This window comes from Halichoerus grypus, chromosome 8 (assembly GCF_964656455.1).
Source record: "Halichoerus grypus chromosome 8, mHalGry1.hap1.1, whole genome shotgun sequence".
Classification (NCBI taxonomy): domain Eukaryota; kingdom Metazoa; phylum Chordata; class Mammalia; order Carnivora; family Phocidae; genus Halichoerus; species Halichoerus grypus.
In genome coordinates this window covers 104,039,433-104,056,180 of record NC_135719.1, presented here as the reverse complement: position 1 = coordinate 104,056,180, position 16,748 = coordinate 104,039,433, and the positions used below count along the sequence as shown (strand labels likewise).

The window sequence follows — 16,748 nt, the reverse complement described above, 5'->3', positions numbered from 1 at the left end:
GCCCAATCCCCAGCCCAATGTCACCACCCAGGAGATCACTACCCAAGCCAAAATCGAGTCGGACACCCAACTGACTGAGCGTCAGGCACCCTTCTTCCATCCCTTCTTGATACTTACTCACCCTAATGAATGCCTGCAATGGGCCCGACGTTGAGTTAGTGCCAGGGACACAGAGACTGAAATGAGAAGACCATCTCTGCCCTAGTTTAATAGTAGACAGTTGCTTTGGGGGCACCTCAGAGGGCCATCAATGCCGATTTTCACTGGAGAGAGGGGCAGGAAAGCTGTCTTGAACGTGATGTTCAAGTGTCTTATGTGCATATGTAGCATCACATGGTACTATTTATTTCTTACACTCCTAAGAATTTCCAGTTGCATCTGTTGGTATAAGACTGTCTAGCCAACTTGAAAGACTTGCTTCAAGTGGAAACATTTTATAGTAATACCTTCGCTCTATAAAGATCAGGAAAAAAAATCTCTCACTACTTTACATCTTATAACTTTACTTTTAAGTTATGACCAAGGAATTTAATCTTAAAAATAGGAATTCTTTTACAAAGTTGAGTATTCACTTACTGGCATTTTTTTTCTCCAAAGGGCTCTTTTCCAAGAAGTGGATTTTCATTCAAAGTTTTTTATCCATCCAACAAGATAGTAGAAGATAGGTAAGTGTACCCCCAGAAACGGCAAGTAGGCACTGTCTTTTGGCGTCGTATTGCTGAAAATCAGATGTCCTATAGGTGTGTTGAGGTTTTAAAAAATGTCTGTAGTGGTCCTTTGGAAATGTTTCAGGCTGAACTTCTGGTCATACTGTGGGACACAGAATTGTATGTACTTGATAAAAGAGATTAAGAACTGTCTTCTGAGGGATATGTCAGACCAGCCAGGGAGGTGGGCTAGTTCTTTTACAGGCTGACTCTTCATGATGTTTATTATTCTGAGAGGTCAGCCCCACCCTCCACGTGGTTGATTCTCTCTAGGTAATCTGCCTTAAATTGACATTAATTGACATTAAGGAAGTGTGTGGGGGGAACCCGGGGTGTTAGTGTGGTGATGGTGAGGGGTTGGGGTTGGGGGGTTGTCTTGGGAATAAAGAATAATCCACCCGGGGGGGGGTAGTGGTTTTCATAGGGTGATCTATAGACTACCCTCATCAGAACCCTCTGTGATTCTTTTTAAAAATGTTGTTCTCACTTAACCCTGGCAGGGGAGATACCATGATCATGAAAGTGGTTTTCCCAGGGCGAGGCTTATCCGTTGCACTCCCTATGTGCTGACCCCTGCGATTTCCCCAAAGTGGGAAATCTAGATGCATAATTTATGGTAGTGGGGGACTGTGTTTGTGCTCTCTCCTGGGGGAGGGGTGTTAAGTTCCAGGATCCCACTCCAGACTTACCAAATGACTCTCTAATTGTAGGGCCCAGGAATAAGCATTATTGACACTATTTCTCTTGGATTCAGGCATCCTAACATGAGATTTCTCAGTTAATCATATTTTGAAAAAGCTCCCCACCTTAGATAAGAACAAGTGACCAAATAACTGCCTTGCAGGTTCTTGTCAGAGAATGTAATCTTGAACACACAGCCCAGTTGTCTTTATTTTTTGGTAATTAACGTATTTATTTAAATAAAAATGAACACAAGTACATGATAAAAATTTCAAACAGTGCTTAAAGTATAAAATTGTAAAGGAAAAAATACATCTGCTTCCTAACCTTGAAACCATGATTAAGTTTCTTGTATATTTTAAAGATTTATTTATCTGAGAGATGCGCATGCACCTGAGTATGGTGGGGAAGGGCAGGAGAGAGAGAGAATCCTCAAGCACACTCCTGGCTGAGTGCAGAGCTTGACTCGGCTCAATCCCAGGACCCTGAGATCATGACCTGAGCAGGTATCAAGAGCCAGACACTTAACCAACTGAGTCACCCAGGTGCCCCTCTTATATATTTCTTGAAAAAACAATTATGCATTGTTCTTGCTGCTCAGTACTCATGGAAGATGTAAGTCTATTCACTTTATGAGATATTGTAAGTTTTCCTCTTTTACTCATTTGACATATATTTGATTCTTACTGTATTCCACACACTGCTTGGTTTTTGGAATGAATATAACCAGACAGTTACTGTCATTAAGGTCACAGATACGCTATTCTATAAGCCCCAAAAGTGTTTGACTTTACCTAGCCCATGTTGAATCCTGAAAAACCAAAATTGATTTGGAATGCCCTTAGGTAAGAGCAAGCACTTGCCTCCAGAGTCTTGGCTGCCTGTTGTCACCTGGATGCCCCTGAGGGCATTTGATTTTGTGACCCCAGGATTTTACTGAGGGCTGTCTGCCTGGAGCATATTTTGTCCACCTTTAGAATGACTTTTACTGAACTGCAATTTGATGTGAAACTTACTCTGCTATTAAAACCAATACTGGGAACTTTCAGCAGGGCTCAGGACAAGAGGATTCTGTGTCTATCCCAAGCAACTGTTTATGTTTATCTTAGGGGAGACTGTGAATCTTCTAATAAACTCCCTTTGCTTTAGCTGTTAGGAAGCCCAACCAAATGTGTAGCCTACTCCTCTACCTGCGGAGTCATTACTAGCGTAAATGTTGGGTGCAGCCCTGACTTCATCTTTTTTTTTTTTTCTGAACTGTATTTCCCCATTACTTGAATTTCCTCATTTACTTTTATCTTTTTATTATATCTGTCTCTGCAAACCATTTCATATTCTTTTTTAAAAAATGAGCTGGGATATAAATAAGTAAACCACAATAGGAAATTAATTGATTTATTAATTAGGATAGTGCAAGACACTTCAGTTACATTTCTGGTTAATGTTCCCTGGCTGCCATGCAGAATTGTTTTGTGTTCTAAGCACTTTTTACAGAACTCTGTGATAGTTTCTACGTTATTGTATTAGAAGTCACATATGTACCTGTCTTCCTTAAAAGCTTCTAATATAGCCCTTGACTTGAGTTGATGCTCACCATTCATGGAGTTGAAATAGCTGGTTCCTTTATCTTCTTTTTTTTTTTTTTTAAGATTTTATTTATTTATTTGACAGAGACACAGCAAGAGAGAGAACACAAGGAGGGGAGTGGGAGAGGGAGAAGCAGGCTTCCCGCCAAGCAGGGAGCCTGATGTGGGACTCGATCCCAGGACCCTGAGATCATGACCTGAGCCAAAGGCAGATGCTTAACGACTGAGCCACCCAGGCGCCCCTCCTTTATCTTCTTTATAGACTCAGATACTGAAAAGCCTTGACATGATTTCCAAACTATAGTTTTTTAGTGCTTGATCAAACAGGTTGATGTACGTCTATTTTTGAGAGAACAGAAAAAAATTTCAAGATATAGTGGAATCATTTGGTCTTCCTGCTACTTAGTTTCTCCAAAGAAGAAATCTTTTGGTAAATTATTTGTGAAATCATATTATAGCGTTAATCACAGAAATGTAGTTAAAGTAGGTAAGGTTAACCCTATTTCAGCAAGGACTCTCATACGTTGTTTATTTAAAACATAGTATTGGTGATGTAGTGGAGAAATACCCATTTTCACATATAGTTGGTCGGAATAAAAAGTGGTAAAAACCCTTATGGAGGGCAATTTGACAGGATTTCTTAAGACCTAGACTGTATATACCAGCATGCACATTTCTAGGAATTTATCCTACAGGTATACTTGGGCTTATGCATAAAAGTAGACACAGGTGTTTTTATTGTAGTTTTTATAATAGCAAAACAAACAGTTTAAATGGTTACCCATATGGAGGCGCCTGGGTGGCGCAGTGGGCGGAGCATCTGACTCTTGGTTTTGGCTCAGGTCGTGATCTCAGGGTCATGAGATCGAGCCCCGTGTCAGGCTCAGCGTAGAGTCAGCTTGGGACTCTCTCTCCTTCCCCTGCTGCCCCCCGGCCAGACTCTCTCTAAAATAAATAAATCTTTTTAAAAAAATAAATAAATGGGTCCCCACTTAAATGTGTCTACTTCTTCAGAACTTTTCGAATGTATTTAAATTTCAAAGCCTTAAAGGAAGGGATTAGTTTTAAAAGTTATAGGTAAATATATTACTGATTGAAAAAAGGTGTAGAAGTGTTCATTGTATTCTACGACTTATGTATATGTTTTTAAAGCATATACCCCCCCAATAGATGCTTATATATGATTAGACTGTCTTTATAAGGATAAATAATTGCTTCCAGGAACAGAAATAGAGTGTGAGACTGACTTATTTTTCACTCTGTCCTCTTTTGAATTTGTAACAATGTGCATGTAATGACCTATTTTTAAAATTAAGTACTTAGAAATGTACAATAACTTAGGTTTCCAACATGTTTAATTTTATGAATTTCTATTTTCAGCAAACTTCAAGGGTTTTGAGATTCTTAAAGAACATCTGAAGAAAGAAAATTCATCAGTTTCTGCTTAATTTTATATTTATGTGATTTTGATAAGTTCCAGTAAAATTACGATAAACTCTACAATGTTCTTAAATTTGTATTTTATGAAATTTTGGTATTAAGTTATAATAAACATGGTACACTCTACAAAGGTTTATAGCAAAAATATTTTCTGTATAGTCTTAATATGAAAATATGCATGAAGATACAATCCGATTATACATTTATGCTTAAAAACTGGTCTCATTATTTCTAGACTAGCCATATGCTAATATTCATTTTAAGAAAAATATTTAAAATTTTCTGAATCCTTATTTTGTCTAACTAAGGTTTTTATCACCATAAGAGTTAAGAGTCCTAATGGTAGATTTAGCAATTTTCAAACTAAATTTCAAGTCACAGAATTTATTCTAATGATAGTGAAAACCTTTGTGTCAGGATATTACTAAGATAATCATTTCATAATTATCTTTTGGCACTGGAGAGTTTTTTTTTAAGATTTTTTTTAAGGTTTGGCACTGGAGAGTTTTTTTTTAAGATAACTAAGAAACTTAAGATTCACAGAGAGGGACAGTGAGAGAGGAACACAAGCAGGGGGAGTGGGAGAGGGAGAAGCAGGCTCCCTGCTGAGCAGGGAGCCCGATGTGGGGCTCCATCTGAGGACCCCGGGATCATGACCTGAGCCAAAGGCAGATGCTTAACCGACTGAGCCACCCAGGCGCCCTGGCACTGGAGATTTAAAAACACATAGTTGCCATAGATTTTACATTTAGAACACACATTATTTTGAAGCAGCAGGTTTTGCTATTTGGATGTGATCACTTAACACCATCCCCTTACTTATCTTTTAGTTTACAGCATTGCAATAATAGCCTAGAAATGAATCTGAAAGACAGGAAGTCAGGGGTACAAAGAATGTTTCACATGTAGGAGTAATCTTAATATTACAAAAAGCCTAGAATGGAAGACATCTCTTTGAAAGAAAATTAGCTTTTTGGGGAAGAGAGACTGATAAAAAATAAAAATGACATATTGAAGGGAAAATTCCTCAATGAAATTTTATCTGAATGTAGTGGTAAGTGAATTAGTAGTTAAGGGTGAAGTGGCAGTTTGAGAAGTGGTTTGAAGATGGAAAATTTGGGGAGGTTAGTAGAGGCCTGATGTTAGAAGAGCACGATTTAGCTTTAATTTCAAGAATAGCCTAGAAAAAGTTAAAGATGAAATTAAGGCATAAATTCAAAAGCTATATTGCTTGGAAAATTTATAATCTGGGCTTTGAAAGTGGTAGTGAAATAAACACTGCAAGGCTGTTGGTCCAGTTATGAGAACCAGAGCTACATATGAAAGATGACGAGTAGGAAGTTATAAATGGAAACTCATACAAAGTGTTCCCTCATTCATTTGCTTCTATAAGATGAGCTTTTTGAGATCTTTTTACATTTAGTGGCTAGAAAGACAGGGTGCATTTAGGACTTAGCAAGGTGAAGTGAAGCAAGGCAGTTAACTACGAGCAGGTATGTTGCCAGAACCAAACACGTGTTAGAACAAGACCGGAACTAGAACCGGGTGGCAATCCTCACCGTCCAGAAATGCAAAGCAGAAGTCTGAAAGATGGGGCAGCAGGGGAGCAACACTGAAAGGGTATCCTGCGCCTCTGTCTGGGGGAAAAGCAGAGAGGTGGTGTGCTCCCTGACTTGGGTGCTTAATCAGCTGGAGCGTGGCTGGCTCACTGCCAGAAGTCTGGGTCTGAGGCACTGTCATGAACAGGGGCCACGCAGATCACACAAGAAGACAGACGTGGGTAAGATTTCTCTGCTGTGAGAAAAGCAACACTTGGTCTCATGTGGGGAAACCACAGGAAGTGCGACTGGAACACACAGGTGCACCTAACGGCCGCACCTGCCGCCGTCCGCACCAGCCAGCTGTAGCCACGTGGGAAGCCGAGCCTAGCTGGCCATTCTGGAGAAATCTGAATTTTCAGGTAAAGCATCCTGACTTTTCAATCACCAGTGATTTAAATTACAGTCTGCACTAAGGAAGACATGATTACAGACTGAATTGTGCCCATGAATTGCTTTCTCTGCCTGATAAGCACAGGAACTTAATCCGGTGTTCTGTAAAATATACCTATTAAGTAAGATGAGTCGAGTCCCAATCATTCACCAAAAACGATTGTGGAATTTACTATGTCCTCTTATAGTGGTGGGGACCGCTCAGAGCAGGCAGGGTAAAATTAAGACGGGATGTTTCAGTACTGACTCTGTGCACATTCGTGTGTTTTCTGTGCAATGGAGGCCCTCACACACCATGTTCAACCAGCAGCACAGGCTACCCAGGAGCAAGGGTGTTCTGCCATGGAGGCCGAGGTGTAATGATCCAGGGGCTGAGTATGGAGAGGGCTACGGATCAAGGCATAATGGCCTTGTAGACACAAGTAAGGAATCTGGACGTGGGGCTCCTGAAAGGCATTCAGCAGATCTGGTTTTCAAGATCACTAAGGTCACTGTGTGGAGAAGAGATTGTAAGAAGGGAAGAGCTGAAGAGACCAGTCAGGAAGCTACTGCAGAAGTCTGCGATGGAGATGATGCAGTGGCTCAGACCAGAAATGGAAAGAAGTGGGTGTATTCGGGGTGTGTAAGAAGAGACCACAGGCCTTGGTAACTGAACAGTGGTGCAGGGTGGGGGTAAGAGGAATCAAAGATTACACTTAGGTTTCAGGCTTAAGCAGCTGGGTGGACAGTACTGTTTACTGAGACTGGGGAAATAACAGGTTTGAGAGGGAAAAAAAAAATCAAGATTTCTGTTTGGATGGGTGACTGGCTGGCGTTCAGTCAGTGGAATGTGCAACTCTTGATCTTGGGGCTGTGAGTTTGAGCCCCACGCTGGGTGTAGAGATTACTTAAAAATAAAATCTTAAAAAATTTTTTTTTCTATTTGGAGATGCCTATCACACATCCAAGTGGAGGTATCTGGTAGGTAGTGGCATGAGCCTAGAGCTCAGAGGTTAGATGTGACTGGAGATAAAATTCTGGAGTCACTAGTCTCAACCCACATGAGATCCATGAAGGCACGGATTTTTTTTTTACAAGTACATTAAAAAACTTTTCAACTGAAGTATAAGATAACATACATAAGTCCCCTATCGTCAATGTGCAGCTCAATGAATTTTCACAAACTGCACATCCTGTTAGCAATACCAAGATTAAGAATCAGAACACTACCCCTCACCCCAGAAGCTCACTCCTGCTCCCCTCCAATCACAACACCCCACTCCCCCTCGAAAGGACAATCACTAGCCTGGTTTCTAGCAGTGAGATTCATTTTGCCAAGCTTTGCCTATTGTAGAATGGAATCATATAGTTTGTATTATTTTGCATCTGGTTTCTTTCATACAACCTTGTTAGTAACATTTATCCACATTGTTCATTCATGTCCATTGTGTGGATATACTTTTTATTTGTCCATTCTACTATTGATGGAAACTTGAGTAGTTTCTACTGTGTATCTATTGCAAATACTGCTATTATAAATATGCAAATTCTAGTATATGTCTTTTGATAGGGATATGTGTTTCTATTGGATATATATCTAGGAGTAGAATTTCTTAGTTATGAGATATACATTACAGTCAACAAAAATTTTCCAAAGTAATTGACCCAATAGATACGTCCAGCATATGAGAGTGCCAGTTGCTTCACGTCCTTGGAACACAATGATTTTGTTTTGTTCCATCCAGTGCCTGGAACAGTCCCTTACTTATATAAGTAGTAGGTGCAGCAAGTGTGCAATAAATATCTGTTGAAAGAATGAATCTAAACTTAGATGGCATTTAAAGCTGTGAGCTTGATTAGGATCATCTGGGAAGGAATACGATTAGGTAAGTAGTCTGATGAACAGACTTTGGGTGAATCCTACATTTAGAGGACAGGCGGGAAAGGAACAAGCAAAGGGGGAGGAAAATGGGAGAGCATGGAGTTCTTCAAACCAAGAGTAAAGTATATTTCAAGAGGGGCAGTCAACTGTTTTGAATACAGCCAAGAGATCATAAGATGAGGGCAGAGGTAAAGAAGTTAGATTTTTGGTCATTTCAAACCTGAAGGACATAAGCATTAAATCATTGAAATGGAGACCTCAAATGGGCAACTGGATATACGAGTTTGGAATTCAGAACCTGATATATGTCTGGTATTTGTGAGTGTAAAAATATTTGTGGAGAGAATGTAAATGGAGAAGAGACAGGATCCCAGCCTTGAGGCATTTCCACTTACAAGTGGAACAGAGGCAAACACGTGCAAAACAGACTATATAATGTCACGTGTCTGGTGAGGTAGGAGAGAAATCTGTGAAGTGTCTTGTCACTGAGGTAATGCCAACATCAACTGTGTTAAATGTGGATGAAAGTTTCAACAGAATGAGAACAGAAGAACAATCACTGGATTTAACAACTACAAATTAATAACTACCTTAGTCAATAAATATTATTCTATAACATCACTTTTGAATGCATAAAATCCCACTGTATGGCTATAGCAAAATCTGCTCGCCCAGTCCCACTGTTGAATTCTTGGATTCTTCCCAGACCTTTACAATCATGGGAAATGTTGCTTTGAGCACGCTCTTAGAATTGCTGGATGGAAAGAGTATGTACCTTCTAAAGGCTTTTATACAGCTACCAAACTACTCTCTAGAAAGGCTTTACTACCACCCCAAGGAAATACAGTAATTGTAAAAACAGCCCTTGCCATTTTGATAGGTAATATGTGGGATCTTACATTCGCATTTTTACTATTAAAGTCCTGGGGGGCCTGGCTGGCTCAGTCAGAGGAGCATGCGACTCTTCATCTCGGGGTCCTGAGTTTCAGCCCTAGGTTGAGTGTAGAGATTACTAAATAAAAAAAATAAATAAGAAACTAAAAATAAAAAGTCCTGTATGCTTATTGATCATTAGGTATTTATGAATAACCTGCCCATAGCTCTTGCCCCAAATGTGAGTTGTCATAGGGCAAACTTTATGGTGAAATGTCCAGAAAACTGAAATGTCGGTTTGGTAAAGTAAAAAGTGTACATAAGCTTAAACTTGAATTACAGCTTGTGAATACGATAACGTACATAAATGCTGGAAATTGCAATTATTGTGACCGTTATTCTGCAGAAGTAATTGCACCATGGCACAGGAATCTAAACAGGCAGTATGTGGCGTAGTGGGTTGATCTGAAGGAACTAAGGCTATCTGTGGCGCTTCCACCAGCCGGCTCCAAGTCCTGCCCCTCCTCCCGGCTGGTGGCGGTGTCACTATGGCAACGACTACGCGCTGCCCCAGGCTCAGTTCTCTGGCGGTTACCGAACCGGGCCGCCCCACTCTCCGCAGACCAGCGACTCCACGGCGCGTCCCACCCACCTGGTCTCGGGTCCATCTCCTCCCGCCCGAGGGCTAGGAGCCGCGGGGCAGCATGGCCAAGGCGGCAGCCTCTTCGCCGCTGGACGACTTGGACCTGAGCGGGGAGGAGGTCCAGCGGCTCACCTCAGCCTTCCAGGACCCGGAGTTCCGGCGAATGTTCACCGAGTACGCCGAGGAGCTCACGGACCCGGAGAACCGGCGGCGCTACGAGGCGGACATCACCGCGCTGGAGCGTGAGCGCGGAGTGGACGTGCGGTTCGTGCATCCGCAGCCGGGTCACGTACTGCGCACTAGCCTCGACGGGGCGCGCCGCTGCTTCGTGAACGTGTGCAGCAACGCGCTGGTGGGCGCGCCCAGCAGCCGACCCGGCCCCAGGGGCGCGGCGGCCGGCAGCCAGTGGTCTCTGCCCTACAGCCTGGCTCCCGGCCGCGAGTACGCGGGGGGCCGAGGCACCCGCTACACGGTCTACGACGTGGTCTTCCACCCAGACGCGCTCGCGCTGGCCCGGCGCCACGAGCGCTTCCGCCAAATGCTGGACGCCACGGCACTGGAGGCCATCGAGAAGCAGTTCGGCGTGAAGCTGGACCGCAGGAATGCCAAGACCCTGAAGATCAAGTACAAGGGGACTCAGGAGGCCGCCGTGCTGCGCACGCCCCTTCCCGGGGGCGTCCCGGCCCGGCCCGAGGAGGAGCTGGAGAGCCCTCTCCCCGATTTCCCCTACCCCTACCGGTGCCCTGCGGCGGCCGGAAACTCAGTGGTCTCCCCACCCCAGGCGCCCTCTCCTCCGGAGGCGGTCCTGCAGCCCGCCCCCACAGAGCCTCGCTACAGCGTGGTGCAGCGCCACCACGTGGACCTCCAGGATTACCGCTGCTCCCGGGACTCGGCCCCCAGCCCGGTGCCCCGGGAGCTGGTGGTCACCATCGAGCTGCCGCTGTTGCGCTCGGCCGAGCAGGCGGCGCTGGAGGTGTCGGGAAAGCGGCTGTGCCTCGACTCAAGGAAACCCGACTACCGGCTGCGGCTCTCGCTCCCGTATGCAGTGGACGACAGCCGCGGCAAGGCGCAGTTCAACAAGGCCCGGCGACAGCTGGTGGTCACGCTTCCCGTGGCGCTGCCCCCCGCGCGCCAGGAACCCGCCGTGGCGCCGGAAGAGTCCGTCTGCATGTCCGGAACTGACGGCGCGACCTGCGCTTCCGCTCGCAAGGGGGAGATGGGCCCGGTAGGGGGTTGTGCCGGTAACGGTGGCCCGGATTCCAGGCCGCCCGGGGCTGCGGACGCCAGGATCACCACCCCAGCGGCCGCTGCGGAGGAGCTCGTCTCCGAGCCCGAGGAGCAGGACTTGGACGAGCAAGCGGTGTGGACAACGGGCATCGAGGAGGAGCCGCCTACCGTAGCAGGGAACTCACCTGGGGACGGTGGAGGAGGCTCCCCTGGTACTTCATCTGGGGACCTTGACAGGGGTTCTTCTGCAGGAAGAGAGAGTGCTCGTGGAGACCTCGGCGTTGAGACGCGAGTGATCGGGGAAGGCGCGGGCCGGGAGCCCTCCGATCGAGCCATGGGTGGTCCCGGGACCGGCAGCAAGGAACCTTTGTGTCCTCCTTTGCATTGTAATCAGGATGAAGAATCCCTGACCCTGCTAATTCAAGTGCCTCGGATCCAACCGCAAAGTCTTCAAGGGGATGTGAGCCCCTTCCGGTACAAATTAGGCTTCTCCACCCAAGAGTTAGTTTATTATTCCTTCTTTTTGCAATTTGCTCCGGAGAATAAATTGAGTACCAAAGAACCTGTGGCTAGTATTTCTTCAAACAATGCAGTGATAGAACTGGCTAAATCGCCAGAGTGCTATGGACATTGGAGAGAGTGGTATTATGGTTTAAACAAGGATTCTTTGGAGGTAACAGTTCTTTCTAGACTCTTATATTTGAAATATTCCATACCGCTTTTATAATTGACCCTTGAACAACACAGGTTGGATCTGCCTGGATTCACTTATAAGCAGATCTTTTTTGATAAATACAGTATAATACTATAAATGTATTTTCTCTAATGATTTTCTTAAAAACATTTTTTCTCTAGTTTACATTATAAGAATATAGTATATAATACAACATATAAAATATTAGTTAATGGGCTGTTTATGTTATAGGTAAGGCTTCCAGTCAACAGTAGGCTACTAGTAGTTAAGCTTTGGAGGAGTGAAAAGTTGGAGGCTGATTTTTCAACGGGGGGGGGCGGGGTGGAGAGGAGGGAAGTGTCGCCTAACCCCCTGCTGTTGAAAGATCAACTATATAAATATTTGTTAGAGTGAACATCAAGATCAGCTACACCTCTTGTGGGCAGGTACTCTAGAACTTGGGGCTGAGCATTACCTAGTTTACTTAGGACATAATTTTCACGAATAGTGTGTTCGATTGTAGTTGCTACTATACTTCTTAGGTTATTGAGGTTCTTGAATTTCAGATTCAGTACTCCAGTATAACTGACAATTTTTTAAAAAGATTTATTTATTTATTTATTTATTTATTTACTTACTTACTTACTTACTTACTTAAGTAGGTGAGGGGCAGAAGGAGAGAGAGAGAGAAGCAGACTTCCCCGCTGAGCGGGAGCATACACTGGGCTCATCCCAGGACCGGAGACCATGACATGAGCTAAATCAAGAGTGGGTTCCTCAACTGGCTGAGCCACTCACACGCCCACCCCTATTGATAATTTTTTTTAAAAAACTTTGTAAAATTTTAAGTTCTAAGGAAAATTTTAAACTCATAAATTAACAATTGGTGGTTTTCATTGAAGTATGTATCAGTTTTACATGTAATTTTTTTTTAGCTTTTAACAAATTCAAGGGTTAAATTCCCATAAATGAAACTAGTTGCAGATTATATACTGAAAATTAAGTTTTTAGCCTTGGGTTTTAACTTGCCAGAAATTTTCGTTTCTTCCCTATGATTTTCCTAGATATTTGCTAATAAGTCATATTTTAAGAGGGGTATCTTCTGTGAGAAGTGGTTAATTTGAAACTCTCCCAAAATGGTAAAATAAATAGCCAGGGTGAGGTAAGATACTTTGTGAGAATATAATATGAAACTATCTGTTTATATCATCAGAAGGGGGAAATTTAGGAAAGGGCAGTCATTTTCCTGTAATTGTTTTATTTATCTATTTGTTTTTAAAATTTATTTACGTAATCTCTACCCCTCTACCCGGTCCTGGGGCTCGAACTCACTACCGGAGATAGAGTTGCATGCTCCTCCAACTGAGCCAGCCAGGTGCCCCTGTAATTGTTTTAATAAATATAAAAATAACAACTGGGAAGAAAGTTTTATGGATAAGCAGTTGAGAGAATACTAAAGGCTATTATTTTAATCTGATTTTCTAGAAGGCTAACATTATTTTAGCAAAGAAACTAGACCAAAATGGGATTAGGGCAACTGTGTTTTATATCTTTGATGCTTGAAATAGATTTGTAATTATTTTGTTAATCATCACATTTGCTAAAGCTGATGGAACCATTATATTCAGTTATTTTTCTTTACATTTCACTGGACTAGGGTCTAAGTATTAAAGTAAAATTTTTTAAAATCACAAGAGTAATGTGTGGGTAGACATATATAATGATTATATTATATGCATCATATGAAAATAATTAGACTGATTTGTGACTGTCAAGGTCAGAATTGTTACTTTACACATAAACAAGTATAAAATAGATTTATAAAAGCCTAAATATTCACTGGAAATTTTCCTAGAGCTTTAGGACCACTAAATTCAGTATCTTTTAGGGTAAAATCAGTCATTAGAATAAGGTGAGTTTATGCAAATACTTTGTTTTAATCATAACCATTTCCATTATAAATATTATTTTTCCTTGGGTTAACTAAAGACTAAAAGTATTTGGTGTATTTTTGTGCAATTAATGTGTCTTTTCCAGGGGCAGGAACCTTACAAATGCTTTTAATTGGGGGATGTTTCTATAATACAGTTATTCTGGAACTTTAAAATAATAGTAAGGAAATTACTCCAAATATAAGATTTTTCTGTACCCAACGTTCATGGTAGGTATTCATAAGTTTAAATACTATTTAATATAAGGGAACTTTAAACTTGTCTCTTTCTGATTTTGCCCTCCTATTTGGACCAAATAATGAACTGTTTATTTGGAAATTTGTTTTTATGAAAGTACTTTTATTTTGGGCAACATTAAACTGATTTTATGCATTTTAAATATGGTTATCCCTTCAGCACCCTAACTATATACCTGTATTCACTTGACATGAATATGCACAAGTTGCTTTGTGTTTGGGATTCTGGTAAAAGTGACTTATGCGCTTCTTAATTATAGTTTGGAAATCTTTCCATGTCAGCCTCTTGAAATCTACCTCATTCTTATAAATAGCTATATGCTACTGTCACAATGGATTATCTCAATGCGCAAAAACAGAATATACTTCTCTTAAATATTATATTTGGCTCTTACCTGGCCAAGAACTAAAAGGCAAACTGGTCACACAAAATTTAAATAAATCCTGTCATATATATTTCTTAGCTGTCTCATTAGGAAGTATTCTAAAATTATATTTTATAGCAGCAACTGCATTTATAGCCCTAGAGGTGATGTTATTTTTATAAAATATTAAGAGAAAAAAGGAAAGGAAAATACCATTTGTAAGTAAGATTATCTCAGACTGTTAACAGAGACTTAGAGAAGGAACTAAGACTTTTTTCTTTTAGGGTCTTTTCTGATATATGTATATACTCTTGCTATTCTTACTGCTCCGTACAATACTGTTTTCTTCTGCCAAGACAGCATAGGAGTAACATTAAACATTTTAGAAGTGTAATCCTGAAGTGTGTAAGCACTTGTATGAGCTGTTCTTAGATCAACTGTGTCAAAAATGACCTATAAGGCAGAATATGTTTTCTCATTTTATTTTAGGAAAGACTGTTTGTCAATGAAGAAAATGTTGATGAGGTTCTTGAAGAGGTCCTGAGCCCTCCATTTAATCAGACATTGTCCTTAACCCCACCATTAATTGAAGTTCTTCAGGTTACTGATAGTAAGATTCAAATTCATGCAAAGGTAAGGATTTGGTGGCCTCTGTAGTGATTTAGGACAAGGTTAAAGCCTGACAGATAACTTAATTTTTGATTTCTTGATGTCATAACTTTAAATTAAATGTACATAATGGCTGGGAAGACTTAAGAGGAGTAAAGACTTTTTTTGCATGTATTTTACTATGTGCCAAACACTTTGTGACATTCATTTTCACATATATCTCATTTAATCCCAAAATAACTGTCCACTGAGGAAGAGGGAAAAAACTAACATTTGGGAAGTTTGAGTACGAGTTCGGGGACAAACAAGTCTCTTTGACTCTCAAACCGTGGGATGGAGCTATGTCATCCAGTTTGTTTATTCTTTCTAGTTGAACCTGAAGTGTGGTTATTTTTAGTCTTCAATATTGGACACAAATAATTTAGTAACTAGCACAATTGATTTACATATGAATTGGGGAGGAGAGTGGTTTGAAGAATCACAGAAATTCAAGAAAATTCAAGAAATTAAAGAATGTCCTTTTAAGAATGACTACTGGGGCACCTGGGTGGCTCAGTCGTTAAGTGTCTGCCTTCCTTCCACTCGGATCATGATCCCAGGGTCCTGGGATCAAGCCCCGCGTTGGGCTCCCTGCTCCGCGGGAAGCCTGCTTCTCCCTCTGCCTCTACACCTGCTTGTGCTCCCTCTCTGGCTGTGTCTCTCTGTCAAATAAATAAAAATAAAATCTTTAAAAAAAAAAAGAATTACTACTAAAGGGTTTTGTAGGCCAGGATTATTTTATTCTGAAGGAGATAAGGGGTCAATTCCTTAATTAAGGAATTAATCAAGAATTAATGCCAGGTTTGCACTGTCTGCATTGTTAAAAAATAACTGGCAGCATTTGGAAGATAACTTTGAGGGGGGGAAGCCCAGAAGCCTATTTGCAGATCTGTAAGCATTATATATTAAAAAAAAAAAAAAAACTTAAGAAAAATTAAAAAAAAAAAACCTATATCCAGAGAGTACAATTTAATTTTGTTTTTTTCAAAGATTCTTAATTTGTTGTTTCTCTTGACATAGTTGCAAGAATGTAGTAACTCTGAACAGCTTCATGAAAGGGAAGAAAAAGGCGCTGAAGGAAGTCATCTAACTGAAAAAGAAAATACAGAACATCCTACCACCTCAACAACTGATTCTGATTCATCTACAGCAGTTAAAGTACTAGAAACAGACAGTTGTGGTTCAGTTGTATGCTTGCAACAAGGGTCTCTTGATGTTTCTCACATGCTGTTTGGAAAGTCTCAGCAACCTGAGTCAAAAATGGAACCTGAATTTATAAAAGAAAAAAGTCCTGTTTACTCAAATGAGGAAAAAGATGACTTAAAAGAACCAATGATAACAGAAGAGAAAGAATTAGATGGAGATGACCTATCTTCATTACTAAACAAAACTACAGTTCACAATTTACCTGGTCTTAACAACATAAAAGAAACCAATATGCAGGACGGTAGTGTGCAGTTTATTAAAGATCATGTGACTCAATGCGCATTCAGTTTTCATAATTCCTTGCTATATGACTTGGACTAATTCTATATAATTTTAGAGTTTAAAAGTAAAAATTTTTTGGACTTAAAATAGATTATCTTTCTGTTAACTACTATCTTAAAGTATTCAAGAAAGTATAAAATTAAAATTTGCAATTTTGATTCTAATGGGGAAACTAGAGAGAATTTTTTTTTTTGCATGTAGAGTTTATACAAAGTTTTCTTAATTACGGAGATTTTTGTGATTCCTCTGATAGATGTATATTTTTTCTAATGGACAGTTAAACATTTAGTTTTAATACAACCTGTATATATTTGCTTGTTTGTTTTTGGCTTCTTTTGTTTACCATTACTTTAATAAAGTTTCAAAGTAAATATTCA

At 41.0% G+C, this 16,748-nt stretch overlaps 2 protein-coding genes, 1 long non-coding RNA gene and 1 other non-coding gene across 5 annotated transcripts in view; 3 read left to right on the top strand and 1 right to left on the bottom strand.

Annotated features, from left to right (window-relative positions):
- Positions 1-4,544, top strand: part of POLE2 (DNA polymerase epsilon 2, accessory subunit) — a 27,974-nt gene extending 23,430 nt beyond the window's left edge. For both annotated transcript variants that reach the window (XM_036076109.2, XM_036076103.2), the window contains exons 18-19: positions 598-665; positions 4,355-4,544. In XM_036076109.2, the coding sequence (XP_035932002.1) occupies positions 598-665; positions 4,355-4,373 (87 nt within the window). In that variant the 3' untranslated portion in view covers positions 4,374-4,544. The remainder of the gene's footprint in view (positions 1-597; positions 666-4,354) is intronic.
- Positions 1,191-1,355, top strand: LOC118525498 (U1 spliceosomal RNA). Its single transcript, XR_004912178.2, has one exon. It is a non-coding gene; the product is annotated as a U1 spliceosomal RNA (small nuclear RNA).
- Positions 2,770-10,941, bottom strand: LOC144378847 (uncharacterized). Its single transcript, XR_013440680.1, has 2 exons — positions 10,710-10,941; positions 2,770-10,395 (listed from the first exon to the last, which is right to left on the bottom strand). It is a non-coding gene; the product is annotated as an uncharacterized LOC144378847 (long non-coding RNA).
- Positions 9,844-16,748, top strand: DNAAF2 (dynein axonemal assembly factor 2). Its single transcript, XM_036076097.2, has 3 exons — positions 9,844-11,682; positions 14,725-14,868; positions 15,904-16,748. Exons 1-3 carry the CDS (start codon positions 9,844-9,846, stop codon positions 16,408-16,410), a joined length of 2,490 nt encoding a protein of 829 aa, XP_035931990.2. The 3' UTR covers positions 16,411-16,748.

Excerpts from the sequence above, each read along its gene's own strand:
- DNAAF2 (XM_036076097.2), top strand. The coding sequence starts at position 9,844 with ATGGCCAAGGCGGCAGCCTCTTCGCCGCTGGACGACTTGGACCTGAGC. Across the intron at positions 11,683-14,724 it reads TAAACAAGGATTCTTTGGAG|GAAAGACTGTTTGTCAATGA; the intron begins GTAACAGTTCTT and ends ATTTTATTTTAG. Across the intron at positions 14,869-15,903 it reads AGATTCAAATTCATGCAAAG|TTGCAAGAATGTAGTAACTC; the intron begins GTAAGGATTTGG and ends CTCTTGACATAG.